The following is a 23,651-nucleotide window of genomic DNA, read 5'->3' on the forward strand; positions in this document are numbered from 1 at the left end:
TCTGAGAGGTCTCTGCTCCATTTTATATTTCAAGGGAATATATAGATTATATCACTCCAATTTAAGTTTCACTGGAATTGAATTCTAAAGCTTTTGCTCTTAATACTTCTAGACCAATGGTTTGTTGACTTGGAATTGCATAGAGTTAACACTTTAAAAACAGATCATTAATAGGCTCTTGTTTTGCCAAGCAAGAAAATTAAATGCAAATAATGTTTACTTTTCTCATTTTACAAAAAGGCCCACATGTAACACATGTCACATATCACAAAATAGTTTCAGAATAAAGGATATCTTCTTTAAATAGAATGGAAGCATCTTTATGGAAAATATCTCTAAAATCTTCAATAAAAGCTATACTCTCATTTTTCATATACCAGAAAAACTGTTCTCAAATTAACTTGAGCAATGAATTTTAAAATGAATGTTCATGTGCATAAAACTTTTAAAGAATTGGGCCTGGGAATTTGGCTTAGTGGTAGAGTGCTGACCTACCATGTACAAAGACCCAGGTTTGATTCCTCAGTACCACTTACATAGAAAAAGCCAGAAACCGTGCTGTGGCTCAAGTGGTAAAGATCTAGCCTTGAGAAAGCTCAAGGACAGTGCTCAGGCCCTGAGCTCAAGCCCCACAACTAGCCAAAAAAAACCCACTTGTAAAGTGTTGACCAGTGGATTGCCAAATGAAAAACAGTTCTCAAGAACTTAAAATAGCCAATCTTACATCATTTGCATAGATCAATAAGAGCTACCAAAATTAAATTCTGAATCTCAATCTATTACTTCAATAACTGAGTTCAATTGGTGTTTACAAATACCAAAAGTTCTAAAATTCCTATTAGCTGTAAAAAAAAAAAGCCTGGCATAATTGTAAACAGCAGCATAAATTTTCTTCTTTTAATCTTTTCCTAACAATTCCTAACAACATATCTACTAAATGGAAGGTCAAAATATGTCAACCTACCTAATTCAATGTCAAGTTCTGGACTGTCAAGAAACAAAGAAATATGATGCATATGAGATAATCAGGTACAATCGGATATCAATTAATAAATCATGCAATTACAGAAAAAGGAATCAAAACTATATAGTGAAGAATTACAACTTATCACCAACCTTCAGAAACTGAATAATTAGTCACTTTAAAGCAAGAAAAGTATAAACTTCAGAGAACAGTGGTCTTTCTCCAAATTACTAAATATTAAATGGTGGCAACTCCCTAGGCTTTACCTAAGACAAAGTATTATATTTGCCCCCACATCACATTTTTGATAAAAGAAAAATCTTACGTAGAGCCAAGTAAATTAAGAACGTTCCTAAAAAATAAAATCCTTTTGCATAAATTAGGAACAGTACATAATGATAACTGATGGCTCAAATCTAACCTACTATATCTCAAAATTTCAAGGAGCCCAGAGTTGAGGTCAACCTTCAACCTAGGTAGACAGCAAGCATGCTGAGTTTGAGATGTGTCCCATCTACAAAGCCTGCTGTGAGATGCTTTAAAGGGAAACTCCACTACCTTAACTCTGGAGTCACGGGCCACAGAGACTTCAAAGGACATCACCACTTGAGAACCAGCTGAAGCTGGCAAAGCGTCATTTTGGAGGCCTCGGCTGAACCCATGCTGGCATGCCTGTGATGGATGTATAGTCATGATCCCTAGTTGATTCTGTTTGCTCTGAAGTTTCCTTTCTTGAGGTTTTCCAAGACGGTTCTGAGAAAATCATCCAGGCAACAAGGTACTGCCCCTGAAATCTCAATGCTCAATATTACATCTTGGGGCAGGTGTAGTATCCAAAGCAGCCATGACTCTATTAGAAGCATTAGAAGCACAGACTATGCCACTCTGGTGGCAGATAACCTGAGCAGAGCCGGAGGTAATGGAGCCACGCTTCTATTTTCCTGAAAGGCAGGGAAGAGGGGGAGAAAGCAAAACAATATAGGAGGAAAGGAAAACCTCCACAAACAAATAATGATTGGAATTGGTGCATGAGAACTAAGTAACAGACTCTCAAATGTTCACAAACTGGGGCCAGGAGTTTGGCCTAGTGATAAGAGTGCTTGCCTTACATGCACGAAGACCCGGGTTTGATTCCTCGGTACCATATACGTGGGGAAAAAAGGCCAGAAGTGGTGTTGAGGCTCAAATGGTAGAGCTCTAGCCTTGAGAATGTCCAAGGCCAGTGCTCAGGCCCTGAGCTCAAGCCCCAGTACTGGCAAAAATATAAAAAATAAAATAAATAAATAAAAATGTTCACAAATTAAAAATCTGCTCAATTACATAATAAACACTAAGATAATGCCTTATTATAACTTTCTCTATGGAAAGAAAGCAAAAAGAACATAAAAATGAGTCCAATAAAACAATCAGAAAAAAATTCGAAAGCTAAAAAAAGGCTTTAAAAACTACAATACTATTTAGAAAGGAAATGAGTACTTTCTCCTTTTAGCCTCAAGTAAGATAGGTAAACGCTCTCTTGCTAGTATGTCAATCAATACTTCAAAATGTGGAATTGCTCCTTTCTTTAAAAAAGAAGCGATTAAGAGAAGGATCTCTTGTTCCAGGGAGGCCTAGATAAAGAGCCATAACAAAAGCAACATAAAATGTAGAGCTAAGAGAAAGGACCTTCAATTCCAACTATGTCATTTTATAGCTCAGGAAATAGGCTAAGAGAGGGGAAAGTCTTAACGGGAGAAAACAAAGCCAGGAATAGAACCTAAGACCCTAAATTCCAATCAGCAATGAGTTTTATTATGCCTGTGTAATACTCTCTATGCAGTAACCATTACTGTGCCTGGGCAAAATACAGGGGAGTTATACATATACATATTAGGGACACATTACATGGATTTCGAATGTATGTTAATGGAAGAACCCAAGCTTTGATTTTTTTAAAGAGAGTTTTGTTGGTTTTTAAGGCTAGGTACTGTTGGCTCATGCCTGTAATCCTATATACTCAGGAGGCTGAGATTCTAGGATTGAAGTTTGAAGCTTGCCTAGGCAGGAAAGTCCAAAAGTAGAAGTATGGCTCAAACAGCAGTATGCCAGCCTTGAATGAAAAAGTTAAGAAACAGTGCCAAGGCACCCCAGTACTGACATACACTGACACGGACACACACACACACACACACACACACACACACACATCCAATAATGAAATAAATCAAAGAAAATACACTGACAGCCATCTGAGATACATGCTACAGCTACTTGTTTATCTTTTAAGAGGCTCTAACACCAGATTGGAGGTAAACTGTTCAATAAAAAGTACAAGTTTTAAAGGCCGAAATACTGTGTAACCATACACAGATTAATAAGATTTGTTTAAAAATCGTTTTTTCAGCATTCTGTACAATATCACAATACAATACAGTTAACAGAATTCTGAATAAAATCACAGGCTTAAGCACATACTAATTAGGCAATAACAACTGCCTAAGCCTGGCATGGTGGCTCACACCTATAATCCTAACTACTCAGGAGGATCGCAATTCAAAGATTCAAAGCCACTCGGGGCACTAAAGTTTGTGAGACTCTTAACTCCAATTAACCACTAGAAAACAGGAAGTAGCGCTGTGGCTCAAAGGGTAAGGTGGTAGCCTCATGGACAGCACCCAGAGTTCAAGTCCCACGATCCACCAAAACAACAAAAAAAGCTATATTGGTTAAATGGGCCTGAATATACACAATGTAGACTCTCTGATATTTTTTTTGTCTAAGTCTACACACAGAATCTTAAAAAAATAAAAGTTAACACAAAATTCTATGGCATTTGGTCATATTAGAGAACCAGTTTAGTATTTACTATGCCTGATAAATGAGTATAGGATCTATTCCAACTTATATTTGTCATTTAAGGACCAGTATGAAGTCCGAAAAATGAATTTTATCTGCTGACACTAAAACCCAAGCTGTTTTTGAGGAAAATAATCTAGTACAGTAGGACTAGGTTATGAAGGAAACCCTGCATTAAACACTGGGCAGTTTCCTCAAGCAAGCCCCATATTAGATTTTGTTTCTATAAGGAAAAAAAAAACCTATGCCAACTGGTGGCTCAGGCCTGTAATCCTGGCTACCCTGGGGGCTGAGATCTTAGGATCAAGGTTCAAAGCCAACCCAGGCACAAAGGACCTGAGACTTTTATCTCCAATTAACCTCTAGAAAAAGTGGGGCTTGGCTCAAGGGTAGGGTGGTAGCCTTGAGCTGAAGACCTCAGGGACAACGCCCAGGCCCAGGGGTAAGGTGGTAACCTTGAGCTGAAGAACTCAGGGTCAGCGCCCATGCAGAGTTCAATCCCTGACCCACACAAAAACTATATGATCCCACCCACAAAGAAACTGAGAAAAACTTCTAGAATACTGCTAGGAGCAAGAAAGTATGTACACATGTATTGGCAAGAAAAGGTATTCATATTAAAAATCCCAACTTTCAGGAGATAGTAAACTGAGAATTTTTACTCTCAAAACCACAGTTTTAGTACTTTTTCTACAAACTATATATAAAGAATAACCCAAAGATAATAATCCTCACTTCTAATATTGTTAAATACACCATAACAGTACAAGTGGTAAATGAAAATAGTAAATCTAGGTATGGTAGCTACTTGGAGGTGAACAAAGGATGGAAATTTAAGGCAAACTTGGATATATAGTTAGATAAATGATACTTTATGTTGAATAGCAAGTTCATTTCTATTAAAGTTAAACTTGGGTCTGGGAGTTTGGCCTAGTGGTAGAGTGCTTGCCTAGCATGTACTAAGACCCGGATTCGATTCCTGGGTACCACATACATCCAAAGTGGTTCTGTGACTCAAGTGGTACAGCACTAGCCTTGAGAAAGCTGAAGGACAGCTCCCAAGCCCTGACTGAGTTCAAGCCCCAGGACTGGCAAAAAAAGTCTAACTTCTTTGGCTATAAACGCATCTCTATCATCAATTCTGATGAACTTATATAAGTGTGAAAAGTGGCAGTTTAGTTTAAATTAAGTGCTTGACCAAGAAATAGTTTTACACAAATTTATTGTGTACAAACAAGCATTTGAAAGAATACACTATTTACCTCTCCTGAAATATCAATACTAAAATGCATTACAATTCTACTACTACAATACTACAAAGCAGATGAAATGTATATATAATTTATACACAACTGCATAATTGTGTACAAATTTACAATTACAACATGCCCACTACCAGAATATACCCCACTTGAAAATATGAAATCACAAAAAATAATACCACAACTTAGTAAGGATCAATGAACAAGTTTTCAATGTTCAAAAATTCTCAAATACATCACCTATCCTAAAACAATGCAAGTACATAATGGATACCCATCATGATGAAATACCCCATGCATAGTAGATAGTTCACTGGTATAGTAGATATTAGACAAGTCATTAATTGTATATTTTATAAATGTGAGTATAAAGACACAAGAAAAAAATCCATCTCCTCTCAAAGGTACTTAACAATGTTGCACTTTTTTTTTACCTTAAATACAAGATGGAATTAAAGATACTTTCCAAAAAATACTTATCAATTACAGAAAGGATAAAACTGTTATATTTTGACATGCTATAACAAAAATTATACCTTTACAACATTCTTATTTGGTGGTTAAATATGAAAGATCATTTCTCATTGTTAAATAAGGATATTGTGTTTGAATATGATTAAGACTATCAGCAACTAAATATTTAAGGCCTCAAAAAATTCATAGGATAGGCTGGTAATGTGGCTTAGTGGTAGAGTGCTTGCCTAGCATGCATGAAGCCCTGGGTTCAATTCCTCAATACCACAAACAGAAAAAGCTAGAAGTGATTCTATGGCTCAAGTGGTACAGTGTTAGCCTTGAACAGAAGCTCAAGGACAGTGCCCAGGCCCAGAATTCAAGCCCCAGGGCTGGTAAAAAAAATGCATAGGATAAGTCTATGAAAATGAAAAATAAAAGCATCTTTTAAAAAGGAATCAAGGAGCCTGCACAGTGGCTCACGCCTGTAATCCTAGCTACTCAGAAGGCTGAGATCTGAGGATCAAGGTTCAAAGCCAGCCCACGCATAAAAGAATCTGAGACTCATCTCCAATTAACCTCTACAAAACGGGAAATGGGGCTTGGCTCAAGGGTAGGGTGGTAGCCTTAATCTGAAGCGCTCAGGGACAATGCCCAGGCCCAGTTCAAGCCCCATGACCCACCAGAAAAAAAAGGAAACAAGGGGGCTAGAAGTGTGGCCTAGTAGTAGAGTGTTCGCCTCTCATGCACGAAGCCCTGGGTTCTATTCCTTGGTACCACACATACAGAAAAGGCCAGAAGTGGTGCTGAGGCTCAAGTGGAAGAGCGCTAGCCTTGAGAAAGCCCAAGGATAGTGCTCGGGCCCTGAGTTCAAGCCAGGACTGGTAAACAAAAAAATCAAATTCTAAACTCTTTCAGATCTAGCTGTAATGGTCTACTTTTGAAATTCCCAGATGAATAAATATGCCTTTAGCACTCTATATTAGGACCCCATTCATATCCCACAAAACAAACACATATTTATCAATTAAGTAGGAAAGCAGTAGGTGAGTGTATGTTGAAAATTGACTTTTATTTAAGTATATCTAGATCTAGTCTTTTAGCTTAATGAAAATATTGTTTATTCACAGAAGACTGACCAATCTTTGAAACAGTGAAAACTAATAGTATCATCAAGGTACAAAATAGTGCTACAGTTTTCAACTTAACCCATAGCATATGCTATTCAGTTAATGTCTCATGAAATTGTAAGGTAAAAATTACAGGGTTGCCGGATGCAGTAGTTCACGACTGCAATCCTAGTTACTCAGGAGGCTGAAATCTGAGGATCATGGTTCAAAGCCAGCCCGGGCCCTAAAAACTGTGAGACTCTTATCTCCAATTAACCACTAGAAAAATACCTAGAAAAAAAACAGAATTAGAGCAGTAGCCTTGAGCTGAAGAGCTCAGGGACAGCGAGCGTGCAGGCCCAGAGTTCAAGCCCCATGACCAGCAAAAAAAAAAAAATAGTGTTATTTCCATGTTTTCCCAATACTACAGCTATTAGGAACAGGTGGTTAGAAATAAAAACAGGCAAAAGAAGTTACTTGCCCAAGATCACATAGTTATAGAAATGCTCAAATTAGAAGTATCCATTTCCAATATTTCATTCCCATCCATTGCTATCTTCTCAGATGAGTCCTATACTATAACAGGTGGGGTATGGTAGAATGTTTGCTTAGCAAATGCAAGGCCCAGTTTAAATCCGGATACCATCAAAAAATAGGCAAAGGTCTCTACAGTTACATGAATACTATACTATAAATACTATAAGGGAGATTTTTCAAATATATGAAGAAATGTCTTGGTTTTAGTCTCTAACACCTTTGTGTATTCACCACTATGACAGAGGTATGTCTAACTTCTCTGTCGTCCTTGCTTTATTTTTCAGTTTTTGAGTGATCATTTACATTGCTCTCAACAGATCTTCACGAGATTACCATAATGAAGGACAATTAACAAGAATCAAATATGAAGAGATGTCTGTTGTCACCAATTTATTAATAGGATTCACTTGCATCCAAAAATTAAGCTGAAAATGAGTCTCAAAAAAAAGTATCACAGTTGCCATGGAAACACAATATTGACAGTTCTGTACTTATAACACACCCTATGCTAGGTGTGTTAATACGGGCATTTACTTTCTCTTAAGGTTTCTGAGTTTTAGCCCAATTTCTGGCCTTTCTTTCCAACTTGCAGGAAGACTGGGAGTGAAGCTTTCTAAGGCAGGCTCTCCTGGTTTTTACAACCAGCTTGTTGTTCCGGTGCTGTGGCTTGCGCCCACGCCTAGGGTGTGTTATAATCTTTTTAAAGTCCTTATGGATGGAATCATACCTATTCTCAGGGTCATTGTCTTCATCCTCATCATCCACTGTGTCAGGCACTGATTTAGATATGGCTTCATCTCCTTGGGGGGGAAAAAGTGTACTTAAAATTAGTTTGAAATTATCTAAGTGAGTAACACCATTTAAAATAATACAAGACAACTTTTGAGCAAGCTAATGGGTTTTCAACACTACTCTGAAACCAAAAACATGACCGAAGGCAGTGGTTTAACAAAAAGCTGAACAGGCAATACAGTGATCCCTCACCTATCACGTGAGTTATGTTCCCGAGACCAAGGCTATAGGTAAAAATCCACAATGTAGCAGCATTACATAGTCATCCCTCACTATATTACAGCTCATTGCTACTTTGTGGATTTCACAAATTGTGGGGATCACTAGAACATAGCTCCCCCAATAAATGTGGGATCACTAAGTTTTTGGGTTCTTTTTAACCCGTGATACAGTGAAACGGCAATAAGTGAACCAGGACATAGCAAAGAACAACTGTGTATCAAGTAACAGCACTAAAATGATAAATTGGGCCTCATATTTCTCTCCCATAGCACAAGGGCTTTTAAAGTCCAACATTCCTAGGAACAATTCAATTGCCATCATTATTAGCACAGATCTCTTGTTATAGTAACCTTTGTATCACTCATTGCAAGTTTGAAGTTAACAAGGGTCTAATTTACCCTGTATCACAGGATAATTGCTTTTAATGTTTTGGTAATAGTAAGTAATTGAAAAATGCATTTGAATTCTTATAATATCCATAACTTACACAGACATATTTGAGTATAAAAAGATTATTTTCTAATAAAATGTTCCATTTCGAGCCGGGAGTTTGGCCTAGTGGTAGAGTGCTTGCCTAGCATGCACGAAGACCTGGGTTCGATTGCTTGGTACCATACATATAGAAAAGCCGGAAGTGGTGCTGAGGCTCAAGTGGTAGAGTGCTAGCCTTGATAAAGCCCAAGGACAGTGCTCAGGTCCTGAGTTCATCCCCAGGACTGGCAAAAAAAATGTTCCATTTCTAGTAGGACAAGGTAGCTCATCTTAGGTACTCAGGAGGGAAAGATCATGAATTTTATGGTATGACACCATGCCAGGCCAAAAAAAAAACGTTTTATTATTTCTTTTTTTATGGGTCATGGGGCTTGTATTGGGCTTGGGCATTGTCCCTGAGCTGTTCAGCTCAAGGCTACAACTGTACCTTTGAACCAAGCCCCACTTCCCATTTTCTAGATAATTGGAGATAAGTTTCAGGTCCTTTTGTGCCCGGGCTGGCTTTGAACATTGATCTTCAGATATCAGCCTACTGAGTAGCTAGGATTACAGGCGTGAGCCACCACACCGGCTATGAATACCTTCTTTTAAAAAAAAAGCAGGAAACCAGGAGTTTGGCCTAGAGATAGAGTGTTTGGCTGGGCTTGAAAAAAAGTCCAAGGACAGTGCTCAAGCCCTGAGTTCAAAGTAAAATAATTAGCTCTACTGAATACTATGCATGTTAAAGGATTTAGGAATAAGTGTATTGGTGTTTTAGCATTTAGTCAGATGTGCTGAAGCTGTCAAGGGCATTACTCTGAAGGAAAAAAAATAATAGCCTATCTAAAAATATTACTTCATGATCATCCAGCTCAAATAACAAAACTACAGAGATTATTAGCTGCCAGAATTAGTAATGAAGGTAAGGAAAGGGATGTGTAAAGGAAGAAGTTTTGTGATAATTGAACAATTTGGTGTCTTAGATGTACAGTGCCAAAGTTACACAAACAATACAATTGCAAAAGTATATACACTAGAAGGAATGCAAATAAAATGAGATCTAAGGCTGGGAGTTCTCCTAGTGGTAGAGTGACCTTAGTTCAATTCCTTGCTACCACATACGTAGTATTTAAAAAAAACCAGAAGTGGTGCTGTAGCCCAAGTGGTAGAGCTCTAGCCTTGACAAAGCCCAAGGGCAATGCTCAGGTCCTGAGTTCAAGCCCCAAGACTGGCAAGAAGGAAGGAAAGAAGGAAGGAAGGGAGGGAGAGAGGAAGGGACGGATGGAGGGAGGAGGGGAGGAGGAGAGGAGGGGAGGAGGCGAGGAGGGGAGGAGGGGAGGAGGGAGAGAAGGATCTAGCTAACTATTCTCACACATCCCTGGAAATCTCAGCATTTGGGAGGCAGAAATAGGACAATAGTGAGCTCAAGTCCAGTCATCATTTCTCAAAAAAGAAAGAAAGAGGGCCGGGAGTTTGGCCTAGTGGTTAAAGTGCTTGCCTAGCATGCATGAAGACCCGGGTTCGATTCCTCGGTACCACATACATAGAAAAAAGCCGGAAGTGGTGCTGAGGCTCAAGTGGTAGAGTTCTAGCCTTGAGAAAGTCCAAGGACAGTGCTCAGGCCCTGAGCTCAAGCCCAGGACTGGCAGAAAAAAAAAAAAAGAAAGGGGGCCGGGAGTTTGGCCTAGTGGTTAAAGTGCTTGCCTAGCATGCATGAAGACCCGGGTTTGATTCCTCGGTACCCCACATACATAGAAAAAAGCCAGAAGTGGTGCTGAGGCTCAAGTGGTAGAGCTCTAGCCTTGAGAAAGTCCAAGGACAGTGCTCAGGCCCTGAGCTCAAGCCCAGGACTGGCAAAAAAAAAAAGAAAGAAAGAAAGAGGGAAAGAAAGATAGATAAGGGAATATTCCCTCTTTACTTTCTTTTTAAAAGGCTACTCAAATCTGAATGAATATTCAGTTTTTCAGTTATGTAAGTTATATAGCTATATTAATATAAGGAATTACCACATGGGAAAAAAAGAAAGCAAGTTAGCACCACTGAACAAAACTGAGTGCAGGGATGGCTAAAATCCTTCTATGATTTTTTTTTTGCTAATTCCTATGGATCTATAATGATTTCATAATAGAAGCTTTAAAAGTTCAAGCCAGCAGTGACTCATGCCTGTAATCCTAGCTACTCAGGAGGGTGAGATCTGAGGATCTCTCCAGCCATGACACAAAAGACGACCTGAGACTCTTACCTCCAATTAACCTCTAGAAAACAGAAGTGAGCCTTGATTTAAGGGTAGGGCAGTAGCCTAGAGCTTAAGAGCTCATGGACAACACCCAGGCCCTGGGGTAGGGTGGTAGCCTTGAGCCGAAGAGCTCAGGGACAGTGCTCAGGCAGATTTCAAGCCCCATGACCCACAAAAAAAGTTTTAAAAGGGCAAAAAAAAGCTACTTAGTCAGGCACCAATGACTATATCCTAACAATTTGGGAGTTTAAGATCTGAGAAACTTGATTTGAAGCCAGTGCAGGCAGGAAAGTCTATGAGACTCTTACCTACAATTAAGCACCAAAAAGCCAGAAGTGGAACTATGTCTCACACCTTGAACAAAAAACCTGAGGGGCACCACAGTGGCTCTGAATTCAAGCCCCAGGGACTAGTACAAAAAAAAAATTTAAAGCCAGGAACAGTAGCTCACAACTGTAATACTAGCTACTCAGATGGCTGAGATCTGAGGGTTGTGGTTCAAAGCCAGCCCGGGTACTAAATTCTGTGAGATTCTTATCTCCAATTAACTATCATAAAACCAGAAGTGGCACTGTAGCCTTGAGCTGAAGAGCTCAGGGACAGCACTCAGGCCCAGAGTTCAAGCCCAACGACCAACACAAAAAATAAATAAATAATTAAAATAAAAAGCAGGGGCTGGGAATGTGGTTTAGCTGTAGACCACTTGCCTGGTATGTATGAAGCCCTGGGTTCAATTCCTCACATAAACAGAAAAAGACGGAAGTTGCGCTATTGCTCAAGTGGTACAGAGAAGCTCAGAGCCCAGGCCCTGTGTTCAAGTCCTAGGACTGGCAAAAAAAAATAATAGACTAAAAAATTAAAGAGAATAATAAATTTCACAGTACTCCATCATAATTTCTCAAAAAAATAGACCAATCTTCAAATGAAATACTAGTAATGTTACTGTCATTCCACTTTGATTACATCTTCCAAAATTTGTTCAAAAACAAGTCGTTCTTTTAGCTTTTCCCTGAAATATTTCATAGCTCACTCCATTTATCACACATCCCCACAGTGGGTTTTTGGTTTTTTGTTGGTCTTGGGGTGAGAGCTCAGGGCCTGGGCAATGTCCCTGAGCTTTTGTGCTTGAAATTAATACTCTACCACTTCAACCACAGCTCTCCTTCCAGATTTTTTGGTAGTTAACTGGAGATGAGTCTCATGTCATACAAAAACATGAGAAGGGGTACCAATGTATGAGAAGTAATGTACCTACTCTCTGGCTAATATAACTCTAACCCCTCTATACATTAGAATAAAAAAAGAGTCTCATGTCATATAGGATGAGACTAAATGAAAGGAACTCTAGGATATGGAAATAAGAGCTTTATCTTGTGTGACTGTTGTTCTTAATGTACTATGTTATTTCTCTTCTCCTTTTTTGCCCTTAGTTTACCGCATATTGTTACTGCATCTGGCTTTGTTACCTGGTGTATTGGATATTCATTTATTTGTTTATTTGAAATAGGAAAGGGAAGGGGGGAAAACAAGATGACTGGGAGGGGGTGAGGGGAGGGAAATGGAGATAAAAACACGAGATGGGGCCAGGAGTTTGGCCTAGTGGTAGAGTGCTTGCCTAGCATGCACAAAAACCTGGGTTCGATTCCTCGGTACCACATACATAGGGAAAAAAAGCCAGAAGTGGTGCTGAGGCTCAAGTGGTAGAGCTCTAGCCTCTTTTTTTTTTTTTTTGAGCTCTAGCCTTGAGAAAGTCCAAGGACAGTGGTCTGGCCCTGAGCTTAAGCCTAGGACTGGCAAAAAAATCTCTTTAGGGGATGGGAGTTTGGCCTAGTGGTAGAGTGCTTGCCTAGCATGCACGAAGACCTGGGTTCGATTCCTTGGTACCACATGCATAGAAAAAAGCTGGAAGTGGTGCTGAGGCTCAAGTGGTAGAGCTCTAAACTTGAGAAAGTTCAAGGACAGTGCTCAGTCCCTGAGCTAAAGCCCAAGACTGGCAAAAATAAAAGAGAAAAAAAACACGAGAGGGGGTATCAACATGTGAGAAGTAATGTCTACCTAATACCTGATGAATGTAACTGTAACCCCTCTATACAACAATTTTTTTTTTAGTCTCATGGACTATCCTTCCCAGACTGGCTTCAAACCACGATCTTCAAATCTGCCTCCTGAATAGCTAGGGTTACACCTGACTGCAAGTAAATTCTTACAGAATGTCAATTATCATTGGCTTGTACCCAAGATTAGCTATGAAAAACAGTATGTTTTTTTTTGTTTTTGTTTTGCCAGTCCTGGGGCTTGAACTCAGGGTATGTGGTAGCGAGGAATGGAACCCAGGACTTCATGCATGCTAGGCAAGCACTCGACCACTAGACAACACTCCCAGCCAAACAGTACTTATTATATAATGCTTATTTTCAAGGCCTCTCATATTCAACTCAGCTTAAGTATTTTTACAGAAAAAGCCTCAGCAAATTTATCTTATACTTTTCATCCAAAGTAATCTACGTAGGCTCAAGAAATATCTAGAGTAAAGAACAATCCTGGCCAGACACTGCTTTCTTGTGGCTGCAAACCTAGCTGCTCAGGAGGCCTGAGATCTTAAGATTGCGTTTCAAAGCCAGCCCAGGCACAAAAGTCCATGAGACTCTTATCTCCAATTAACCACCAGAAAAACAGAAGTGGCACAGTGATTCAAGTGGTAGAACACTAGCCCTGAGTAGAAGAGCTCAGGACAGTACCCAGACCCACAGTTCAAGCCTCGCCCCCCCCAAAAAAAGTAATATTTGCACAACTAAATACATAAAAGACTGACATTTAATGAAATGATAGTTACTCAAGGCTTCTCTGGATAATCAAAAATTAGTTTACCACCCACACCACCCACTGGCCCTTCAGATCAAGGTTACAAAAAATATAAAAACAGAACACAGGGGGAGGGAAATGGGGACCATGTCATGAGAAAGGGTATCAATGTTTGTGAAGTAATGCACCTTCTATCTGGTGAATATAATGTAACCCTTCTATTAATTACAATAAAATAGAAAAATTAAATTTGGAAAAAAAACAGAACATAATGGCCTATAAATTAGTGTTGAGTAAAGGAATTAAGACACATCTTTTTTGAGTATTTGGCATTTGTTAACCTCTCTGCTTAAGGTCTACTAAAGGATATTTCTTATTAAAATAAGTATTTATAATTCCAAATATGAGAAGTATAAAACAGAAACTTTTATATATGTCAAATAAAAGCACAATGAAAATTAGTAACATATTTGAAATAAAATATTTTCATTTCACCAGGGAAGCTGTTACATCACATAAACCAAAATTGTAAATTTTAAGATTCTAAATTTAAGATTGATTCATTTAAAATTTGTTCTAAAATATAAGACTATTTCAATTCCCATCTGCCAATGGAAATATTTCATACAATACAATCAGAAAATTTTTTCTTTTATTTTTTATTTTTATATTCTAAACCTAAGGATTTATCACAACTAATCTAATAATTAAAACAGGTCGTTAAAGTAACTATTCAACTCTATTTTTAAAGTACAAACCCACAATCCTTTACACACAATTCTGAAACTCAAAACATTTTCAAACTTGGAAATCTCCATAAGATGGTACAAAAGGTCATTTGGAAACAAGACCTGACTTTAACTGCTATTGTCTGAGTGTGAATGTTCTTTAAGGACTTTATCGATAGAATAGCCATGTTAAGCCCTACACCACCCAGGATCAAACTAATTCAAATCACATTTGGTTTTCAAATAAAATATGTACTCATAAAATAAATTCATAGTTTTGTTGTTTCTCACTTTGTGTGTGCAATGCCTGGGTGGGCATTGTCCCTGAGCTTTCCTGCTCAAGGCTGGCATTGTACCATCTGAACCCTAGTTCTACTTTTAGCTTTTTGGTGGCTAATTGGAGATAAGAACCTCATGGATTATCCTGCCCTGGTTGACCTCTAACAGTGATCCTCAGACTCCTGAGTAGCTAGGATTACAGGTTTGAGTCACTAGCGCCTAACTTATTTTATATTACTCTTTCTTAACCCCCTTCTGTCCTCCTCCTCCTCCTCCTTTTAAGCAGTTTTAACTGTGCTTTATTATGCTGCTTTCACGAATATGTGATAAAATTGTTCTGAAAACATAGCCAGTGGCTCACAACTCTTATCCTAGCTACTCAGGAGGCTAAGATCTGAGGATCATAGTTCAAAACCAGCCCAGGTAGGAAAGTCTACGAGACTCTTGCCTCCAGGTAACCACCAGAAAATCAAGTGTTGCTGTGACTCAAAGTGGTAGCCTTGAGCAAAAGAGTTCAGAGACAGAGACAGAGACAGAGACGAGGCAGAGAAGAGAAGAGGAGAGGAGAAGAGAGAAGAGACCAAGTGACACAAACTCCAATATGCTTTGTCTCAAAAGGGTTCTAATCCATTTACTTTTGCCATTTCCCTTCCTGTATATTTTTTACCTTTACATCCTTTATTCTGATAGCATTTTTTTTAAAGAAATACTTTATCACATCATTAAAAAGTAGTTGATGTATATCAACAGCGTTTCAATAAAGTAAATTTACATTCTATCAGAAGGGATAAGATCAAATCTTAGTGGTATTAACACTTGGGTATCATGCAAGAGATCCTACATTCCATTCCTAGCACCAGAAAAAGAATTGCCTACAAATTTCACAGGACTCAAATTGATCTGTTTCAATTTTAAAAGCCATTTACATGCTTGAGATGTGGCTTAAGTGTCAGAGCTCTCACCTAACAAGCCCAGGGTAATCCTTTAGTTCGAGCTCCAGTACTCTCACTACCACTGCCCCCTAAACAAAATAACTCTAAGTAGGCAAAATAGTGAGTCAAAGTAGGGGCCGGGAGTTTGGCCTAGTGGTAGAGTGCTTGCCTAGCATGCATAAAGCTCTGGGTTCGATTCCTTAGTTCCACATATACAGAAAAAGCCAGAAATGTTGTTGTGACTCAAGTGGTAGAATGCTAGCCTTGAGAAAGCCCAAGGACAGTGCCCAGTGTTCGATTCCTTGGCACCACATACATAGAATACAAAAAAAAAAGCTGAAAGTGGTGCTGTGGCTCAAGTTGTAGAGCTCTAACCTTGAAAAAAAAGTCCAAGGACAGTGCTCAGGCCCTGAGTTCAAGCCCCACTACTGCAAAAAAAAGTTCAAAGTAACATGCATGAAGCCCTAGATTTAATTCCTCAGTACCCTATACACAGAAAAAGGTGGAAGTGCTTCTGTGGCTCAAGTGGCAGGGCACTAGCATTGAACTGAAAGTGTCCAAGGACAATCCTCAGACCTATGTTCATGCCCCAGGACTGGTAAAAAAAAAATCAGACTAGGGCCAGGAATGTGGCCTAGTGGTAGAGTGCTTGCCCAGCATGCATAAAGCTCTGGGTTCGATTCCTTAGTTCCACATACACAGAAAAAGCCAGAAATGTTGCTATGGCTCAAGTGGTAGAATGCTAGCCTTGAGAAAGCCCAAGGACAGTGCCCAGGCCCTGAGTTCAAGCTTCATGTTCAGCATACACACACACAAAAACCTTTCAGAACCCATGTTAGTACTAGTATCAAGTGCTCATCTAAATTTTATCTGAACGAATACTTAATAAACTACTAGCATGTTTAATTTTCAAAATCTAGTGCTCTTTATCACAGAAAAAAAAGCATTAAGTATAGGCAAAGAAATTTTGTTACTTATCCAAATCTGGTATACCTTTCATTAAATATGAACAATGTTTAAAAAACCTTCAATGGATCGCAGAAAAATAAAGGAAAAAATACATATCCATGACATGAATATAAGGACACTGTTAGATAAGCAAGATGAGGAAAGGGAATTATGAACAAAGTACAGTGTATACATGTATAGAAATATCCTAATGTAACTCCTTTGTAAAACTCCTATGTGTGAATAAAAATAAGTAAATAAAGATTTTGTAGTGAGTACATGAATAATTTTTAAATGGACTTTTTCTGAATGGTCATCCTGAATTTGGTTGGCCCCGGGGAAAATTAAATCATGTATTTGAGAGGACAGGGTTACAAATTCTAAGAGCTTTAATGTATTTTTGCATACCTGAAGATTGGCAAAATCCAGTGTGGGAAGAAGTCAGGACTAAATTCTCAGTCACTGGCTTAATTTTCTGTTCATCACTGCTCCCCTCACCAAGAGAATTCTGCCCATCATCTCCTATATCTGAGGATGAAGAAGTAACCTCCACTTGCTTCCGTTTAGTGCTTGCTCTTAGGGAGTTTCTCTTTTTCTCCTTAACACCAGCTGTCTTCTTTTTAGTTGAAGTTTTTGGCTTCTTCAGCTTTTTATTGTCTTCAGAACTTTCCTCAGCGTCAGAAGACGATGAGCCGCTTGGTACTCTCTTGATATTTCTCTTGGATTTTAAATTTCTTCTCTCTCGCAATTCTATTCTTCTCAGCTTATCAGAAGAGTCACAAGCATCTTCTTTCATGAAGTATTTCTCATCAGATGAGGAACACTCCTGACTCTTCTGTGGGGCCTTTAAGGACAACCTGCCTTTTCTCCTCTCTCTAGCAGATACTCTGCTCTTAGTCTTTCTGTCTTCTGAAGAGTCACCACTGTCTCCTTTCTCTGGCAATCCCTCGACATTGTCAGGTAATCCTTTCTTTTGGGGCATTTTGTCTTTTGCTTTTCTCCCTTTCTTTTCTCCATCACTTGGGTCATCCTTACTTGGTTTTATACCCTTAGGAGAACGACTGACATCCTTGCCCTCAAGTGACTTCTCAGAGCCATCAGAGGATGAGTCGTACTGCTGTTCTGTCTTCAAAACTGGCTTCTTTGAGTCTGTAGCTTCCTTTTCTTTGTCCTCCGTTTCCCCTCTGTTTTGGGTCTTATCATCTTCAGAGAGTTCATCACTCTGCTCTTTCTTGGAGACTTTCTCAGCAGCATTGGATAAGCCAATAGATACCTTTTTACCTGTTTTAGCTTTCAGATGCTTACTCTTTTCTCTCATTTTAGCACCTCTTTTGTCTTCCACAGGATTCAAACTCTCCTCTTTCTCAGAAGATGATTTATCTGCACCATCAAAGGAAACAGTCAGCAGCTGCTTCTTTGAAAATTGATCACTTAAGTCCACCGTGTTGTCTTTCTCATAGGAACAGGAGTTCTTTCTCTCTTGTTTTCTTTCAGTGTCATCAGATGATGAGCCCCCTTGAGCATTTTTCACACTTTTTGGCCCCTGTTTGGCCATTCCCTTTTTGCTACGTTTTTCATCTTCAGAAGATTCATAGTCCTTTTTATTGGGAACTCTTTTTTTGGTGGTTCTGACAGCCGTAATCTTACTCATGCTTTTTATCTCCTTTTCTAATTCTGAGTCATAATTTGAAGACTCCGACTGGTTTTGACGTTTCTTTTTGGCAATTAGAGAGCTTTTTGCTGACTTGCCCTTTTTGATATCAAAATCAGAGCCAGAAGAAGAGCTCCTCCGCTTTCTTTTGCCTTTCTCATCTTTCCCTGGTTGAGTTTTTAAGTCACATGAAGTCTTATGATTTGTATGGGTTTCATTAATGTCAGTATCTGAGGAAGAACTAGGACTTATCCTGCTTGCCTGTTTGAGGACGGCTATCATTTCATCAGAATCGGAATTTTGGCCTACAGTCTCTGAGTCTTTCGATTTCGGTAATTTGTTGGGTTTAGGATTATCAATAGCACTGTCAGAAGAATTTCTCTTATCCTTTTTTCTTAAAGGACCTAACAATTTTTGTTTCTCCTTTATGGTTTCATTACTTTCTTCATCTGAATTTGATGATGGAGGATTAGTTTCTGTTGGTCTTCTCAAGGGGGTAGTCTTCACACGTGGTGATCTTCGAAGATCAAATTCCTCTGAAGGTAAAGGAACTTTATTCTCTTCTATGGGGTCATTATTGTTGTTTTCCTGTCCACGTCCACATTTCTCAGATTTAATGTTCAGTCCAGAACTTTTAGAACCATCTTTATCTTGTGGAACTTCCTGACTATCAGCACCCTTTTTGGGGGGATTAGAAAGTGAAACAGGAGTGAGCTTCACATATAATTCTTTTGTTACTTTACCTGCTGTAGTCTTTGACTTACTACCTCCTTTGTTGTCTTTTGGGGTATTTAATTTTAGAGAGGATGTCTCCAGATCTTGCTCTGTTCTACTGGTACCATCCCCACGATGGTCAGCTGAATTCTGAAATTCCATAGCAGTCTCAAGATTATCAAAAATGTCTTCCGGCACTGAGGAAGGAACAGATACAATGTCCATGTCTAAGTCTTCAGAAGTGTTGGCAGGTTCATACTGTGGTTCATCTTTCCTATCAGATTTCCTATGTTCACCACTAGTACTTTTACTTGCCCTCTGTTCCTCTGTTGTAACACTCGGGTCTGCATGCTCACCATCAACCAGTTTTCTGGATGGCCTAGCTTCTGACTTGGAAAACTCTTTCTTTTCCAAAGGACAGGGTTTGTCTCCTTTTCGTACTTTTGCTTCAAACTTAACATCTGTGATTTTCTGCTCTTTGGTATACTCCTCTTTGTGTGCAGCATCCAAACCTTCGATTTCCAAATTCAGATCTTCTTCTAATGCAATGTGAGCTTTCTTGATATCTGCCAACACAGATTTAAAAGCCTTCAGCTGACGTAATTTCAGAGCAGAATTGATCTCTGAATTTTCTTCACTCTGCTTCAAAAACTTAATAAAACTAGAGTTCATGTTGGCTGTGGTCTCAATCAGTTTTTTTGCCTTCTTAATCATCTCTTTGGGCACTAGTAGTGCTGAATAGCTGTAGGTTATAGAACCAGAACATGAATCGTCTAATTTCTTTTCTTCTCCATTACAACTGGAACTAATCTTCTTTGGAGATAATTTGGGTGCATTGTCACAGATTTTAGGGCTTCTTTCATTGTCAATTTTTATCTTCTTCTTATTTTGCTGCAACAACTGCTCTAAATTCTCAAATATGCTGTTGCATGCAGTGACCAAGTCCAGCAAAGGTTCTGGGTGGCAAATGTAGCAATACCACTGGCTGTTTTCATCCAGTATTGTAGATAACTCCTTTCGACCAAGATTGCGCAGAATGCATTTCTTACAGAAGGCATTATGGCAAAAGTCGCAACAAATCAAGTTCCCACCTTCAGCACACCATCTGAAATATTTTAAGGATTAAAATATCATTCTCAATGAAACTAATTTCAATGTCTTCATTATAAAAAGATTTTTGTTTTATCAGTCATGGGGTTCGGAGTCAGGGCCTAAGCATTGTCCCTGAGTACTTCAGCTCAAGGCTAGTGCTCTACTACTTTGAGCCACAGCGCCACTTCCTGTTTTCTGGTGGTTAATTGGAGATAAGAATGTCACGGACTTTCATGCCCAAGCTGTCTGAACTTCGATCTTCAGATCTCAGCCCCCTGAGTACCTGTAATTACAGTTGAGGCACCAGCACCCAGCTATTACTAAAGAAATTTAAAAATTCCAACCAATGATTTTTTTTTAGTAGTCATTTAGGTCATCTGATTGTTTTTTATAAAAGACTTAAAAGCAGACATAAAGGTAAGGCTTCGTGGGAAAAATGATCATCCAACAAAGACATCAATAATAATATAAAAAATGGATCTAGGCTGGGCACTGGTGGCCCAAACTTGTAATCTTAACTACTCAGGGGGTTGAGATCTGAGGATCGTAGTTCAGAGCCAGCCCGGGCAGGAAAGTGGTAAAATTCTCATCTCCAAAAATACTACTTAGAAAAAGATGGAAGTGGAGCATAACTCAAGTGGTAGAGTGCTAAGCTTGAGCAAAAGAAGCTCAAGGATAGGGCCCAGGACCAGAGTTCAAGTTCCAGGACTGGCAAAAAAAATATGGATCTAAAGTATACAATGCTGCAAGCTAGGTTATGTTGACTTAGTACCTACCTACATTGTTCATCCATTCCATCTGAGTCACGGCTAATATCATCACTCATGTAATACTTAAAGCAATTCTATTGAGAAAAAAGAAGAAATTCACTCAAAATGACTAAAACGAATGAAGAACAAAAGTTTTATTTTTAAGTCATTAAAAAAGTAAAAAGAATATGTTTCAGATAATCAAAGCAAAAGCAGTATGGTATAGAATAGTAGTATTTTGACAACATGCGTACCTTCAGACAGTGATCCTTTAAAATCCTCTAGCATCAATCATCACTGTGCCTTTTAATACATAAAAGATTTGATGTAGCCTAACAAAGTTCCGATCCCACACAACTAGCAATACCAAAGTATAACCTTAAAAATGTAAATAGAAAGGAAAAAGGAACATGAACTATTATGGGGGAAAACAGTGGAAGGCAGGAGGGGAAAAATAAAGAGCAAGGAGAAAAGAATATAATTGAAGTACATTGTATGCACCCAAGAAGAGTTTATAATAAAATCCACTTACAAGAAACTGCAAGAAAGCTTTTTTTGAGGGAGAAGTAAAAATAGGTAAGAATGATCAGGGTATATTATATACATGTATGGAAATATTACAATGAAATTTCCACATTGTACAATCAATATGCCCTAACAAAAATGTACAAGAACATGTTTGATATTGCTGTGACACAACAATAGTCATTATATGCAAGCAGCTACTACATGTACAGATAAAGATCATGTATTTGTTTTAAATTTCAAAATATCTACCAAACAGTACATGAAAGTGTTCTGAAGAAAAGGCTAAGGTTCATTACTGGGTGGGGGGAGGGAAATGGAGACAAAAACATGAAAAGGGGTATCAATGTGTGAGAAGTAATGCACCTACTACCTGGTGAATGTAAGTGTAACCCCTCTATACGTAAGTGTAACCCCCCCTATACATTACCCAGGCAATAAAAAATAGAATAAAATAAAAAGGAAGAAAAAAGTAAATAATATCTAATACAAGAAGAGACAAAGTAGTTACTCAAATCCCAGTCTGAGCCGAGTACAGTGGCTCACAACTATAACCTTAGTTACTTGGGAGAGGGAAGGAGGAGAATCATAGTTTAAAGTCAGATCATCATGTTGACTGTGGAAGATATACCTAAAGAATACCTAAAGAATACATATTTACAACTCAGATGCCCTTCAGTGGAGGAATGGATCAAGAAAAAATGTGGACTATATATACAACGGAATTTTGGTCATCAATTATAATGATATTGTACCATCCACATGGGAAAGATTTGTGTTAAGTGAAGCAAGCCTAGGTAGGCACTGGTGCCTCACACCAGCTACTCAGCAGGCTCTGAGAATCATGGCTCAAAGCCAGCCCACGCAAGAAAGTCCATGAGCCTTTATTTCCAATAAACTACTCAGAAAAAGCCAGAAGTGGTGCTGTGGTTTAAGTGGTAGAGCCACTAGCCTTGAGCACAAAGAGGTTCAGGGATAGTGCCCAGGGCCCCAAGTTCAAGCTCTAGGACAGCATCTCCCCACCAAAAAAAGTGAAGTAAGCTAGACCCAAAGAGGGGAGGGAAAAGGAAGGGGAGGGGATTATGAATCTATCAATGTAAGTTTTTGATTGTCAAACTTTAAAAGCAGACACTGGGGCCAGGAGTGTGGCCTAGTGGTAGAGTGCTTGCCTAGCATGCCTGAAGCCCTGGGTTTCATTCCTCGGTATCACAAACACGGAAAAAGTGCTGCTGTGGCTCAAATGGTAGAGTGCTAGTCTTGAAATGAAGAGCTTGGGACAGTGCCCAGGCCTTGAATTCAAGCCCCAGGACTGGCAAAAAAAAAATAGACATTATATCATGTAGCTTCTGGCTAATCCAAATTCAAAGAAAAAGAAAAACAAGTTTCTCAAGGATAAAATAAAATTTTAACATAGTTAGGCAGATCAGAATCTATCAAAATTTCACATGAGAAAGTATATAGCTGGGGGGCTAGGAGTTTGGCCTAGTGGTAGAGTGCTTGCGTAGCATGCACAAAAGCCAGGGTTCAATTCCTTGGTACCACATACATAGAAAAAATAACCAGAAGTGGTGCTATGACTCAAGTGGTAGAGCACTAGCCTTGAAAACACCCAAAGAGAATGCGCAGTCCCTGAGCCCAAGCCCAGGACTGGCAAAAAAAAAAAAAGAAAGAAAAGAAAAGAAAGTATCTAGCCAGGCTGGGTGGCTCATGCCTATAATGCTAGCTACTCAGGAGGCTAAGATATGAGGATCAAGGTTCAAAGCCAGCCCGGGCACAAAAGGACCTGAGACTGTTATCTCAAATTAACCTCTAGAAAAGGGGAAGTGGGGTTTGCTCAAGGGTAGGACGGTAGCCTAGAGCTGAAGAGCTCAGGGACAACGTCCAGGCCCAGGGGTAGGGCAGTAGCCTTGGGCTGAAGAACACACAAACAGTGCCCAGGCTGACTTCAAGCGCCATGACCCACAAAAAAAAAAAAAAGAAAGAAAACTATCCAGAACTCAAAAGCCAAAGAAAATATGGCCTGCCCCTTCATTTCAAATGTAGTGTTTTTAAATTATGAAACAATTAATATAGAATTAATCTTATTAGAGCCAGATGCAGTGGCTCACGCCTGTAATCCTAGATACTCAGGAGGCTGAGATCTGAGGATCACAGTTTAAAGAACACCCAGGCCAGGAGTTCAAGTCCCACGACTAACCAAAAAAAATTATAATCAACACATATCAAACATTTAAAAATCTATCACCTCCAAGTTTTACTAAAACCTTGTTCTAGCTGGGCGCCAGTGGCTTGAGTCTGTAATTCTAGCTACTCGGGAGGCTGAGATCTGAGAATCAAAGTTCCAAGTTAG

General features: G+C 39.0%; 1 protein-coding gene across 3 annotated transcripts in view; it reads right to left on the reverse strand.

Moving 5' to 3' along the window:
- Positions 1-23,651, reverse strand: part of Atrx (ATRX chromatin remodeler) — a 183,493-nt gene that overhangs the window by 95,487 nt on the left and 64,355 nt on the right. For all 3 annotated transcript variants that reach the window (XM_090326029.1, XM_090326027.1, XM_090326028.1), the window contains 3 exons: positions 20,804-20,871; positions 16,979-20,040; positions 7,888-7,960 (listed from right to left, as the gene is read on the reverse strand). In XM_090326029.1, coding sequence (XP_090182155.1) covers positions 7,888-7,960; positions 16,979-20,040; positions 20,804-20,871 — 3,203 coding nt within the window. The remainder of the gene's footprint in view (positions 1-7,887; positions 7,961-16,978; positions 20,041-20,803; positions 20,872-23,651) is intronic.

This window comes from Megascapheus bottae, chromosome X (assembly GCF_031878675.1).
Source record: "Megascapheus bottae isolate mThoBot1 chromosome X, mThoBot2.hap1, whole genome shotgun sequence".
Taxonomy (NCBI): Eukaryota; Metazoa; Chordata; class Mammalia; order Rodentia; family Geomyidae; genus Megascapheus; species Megascapheus bottae.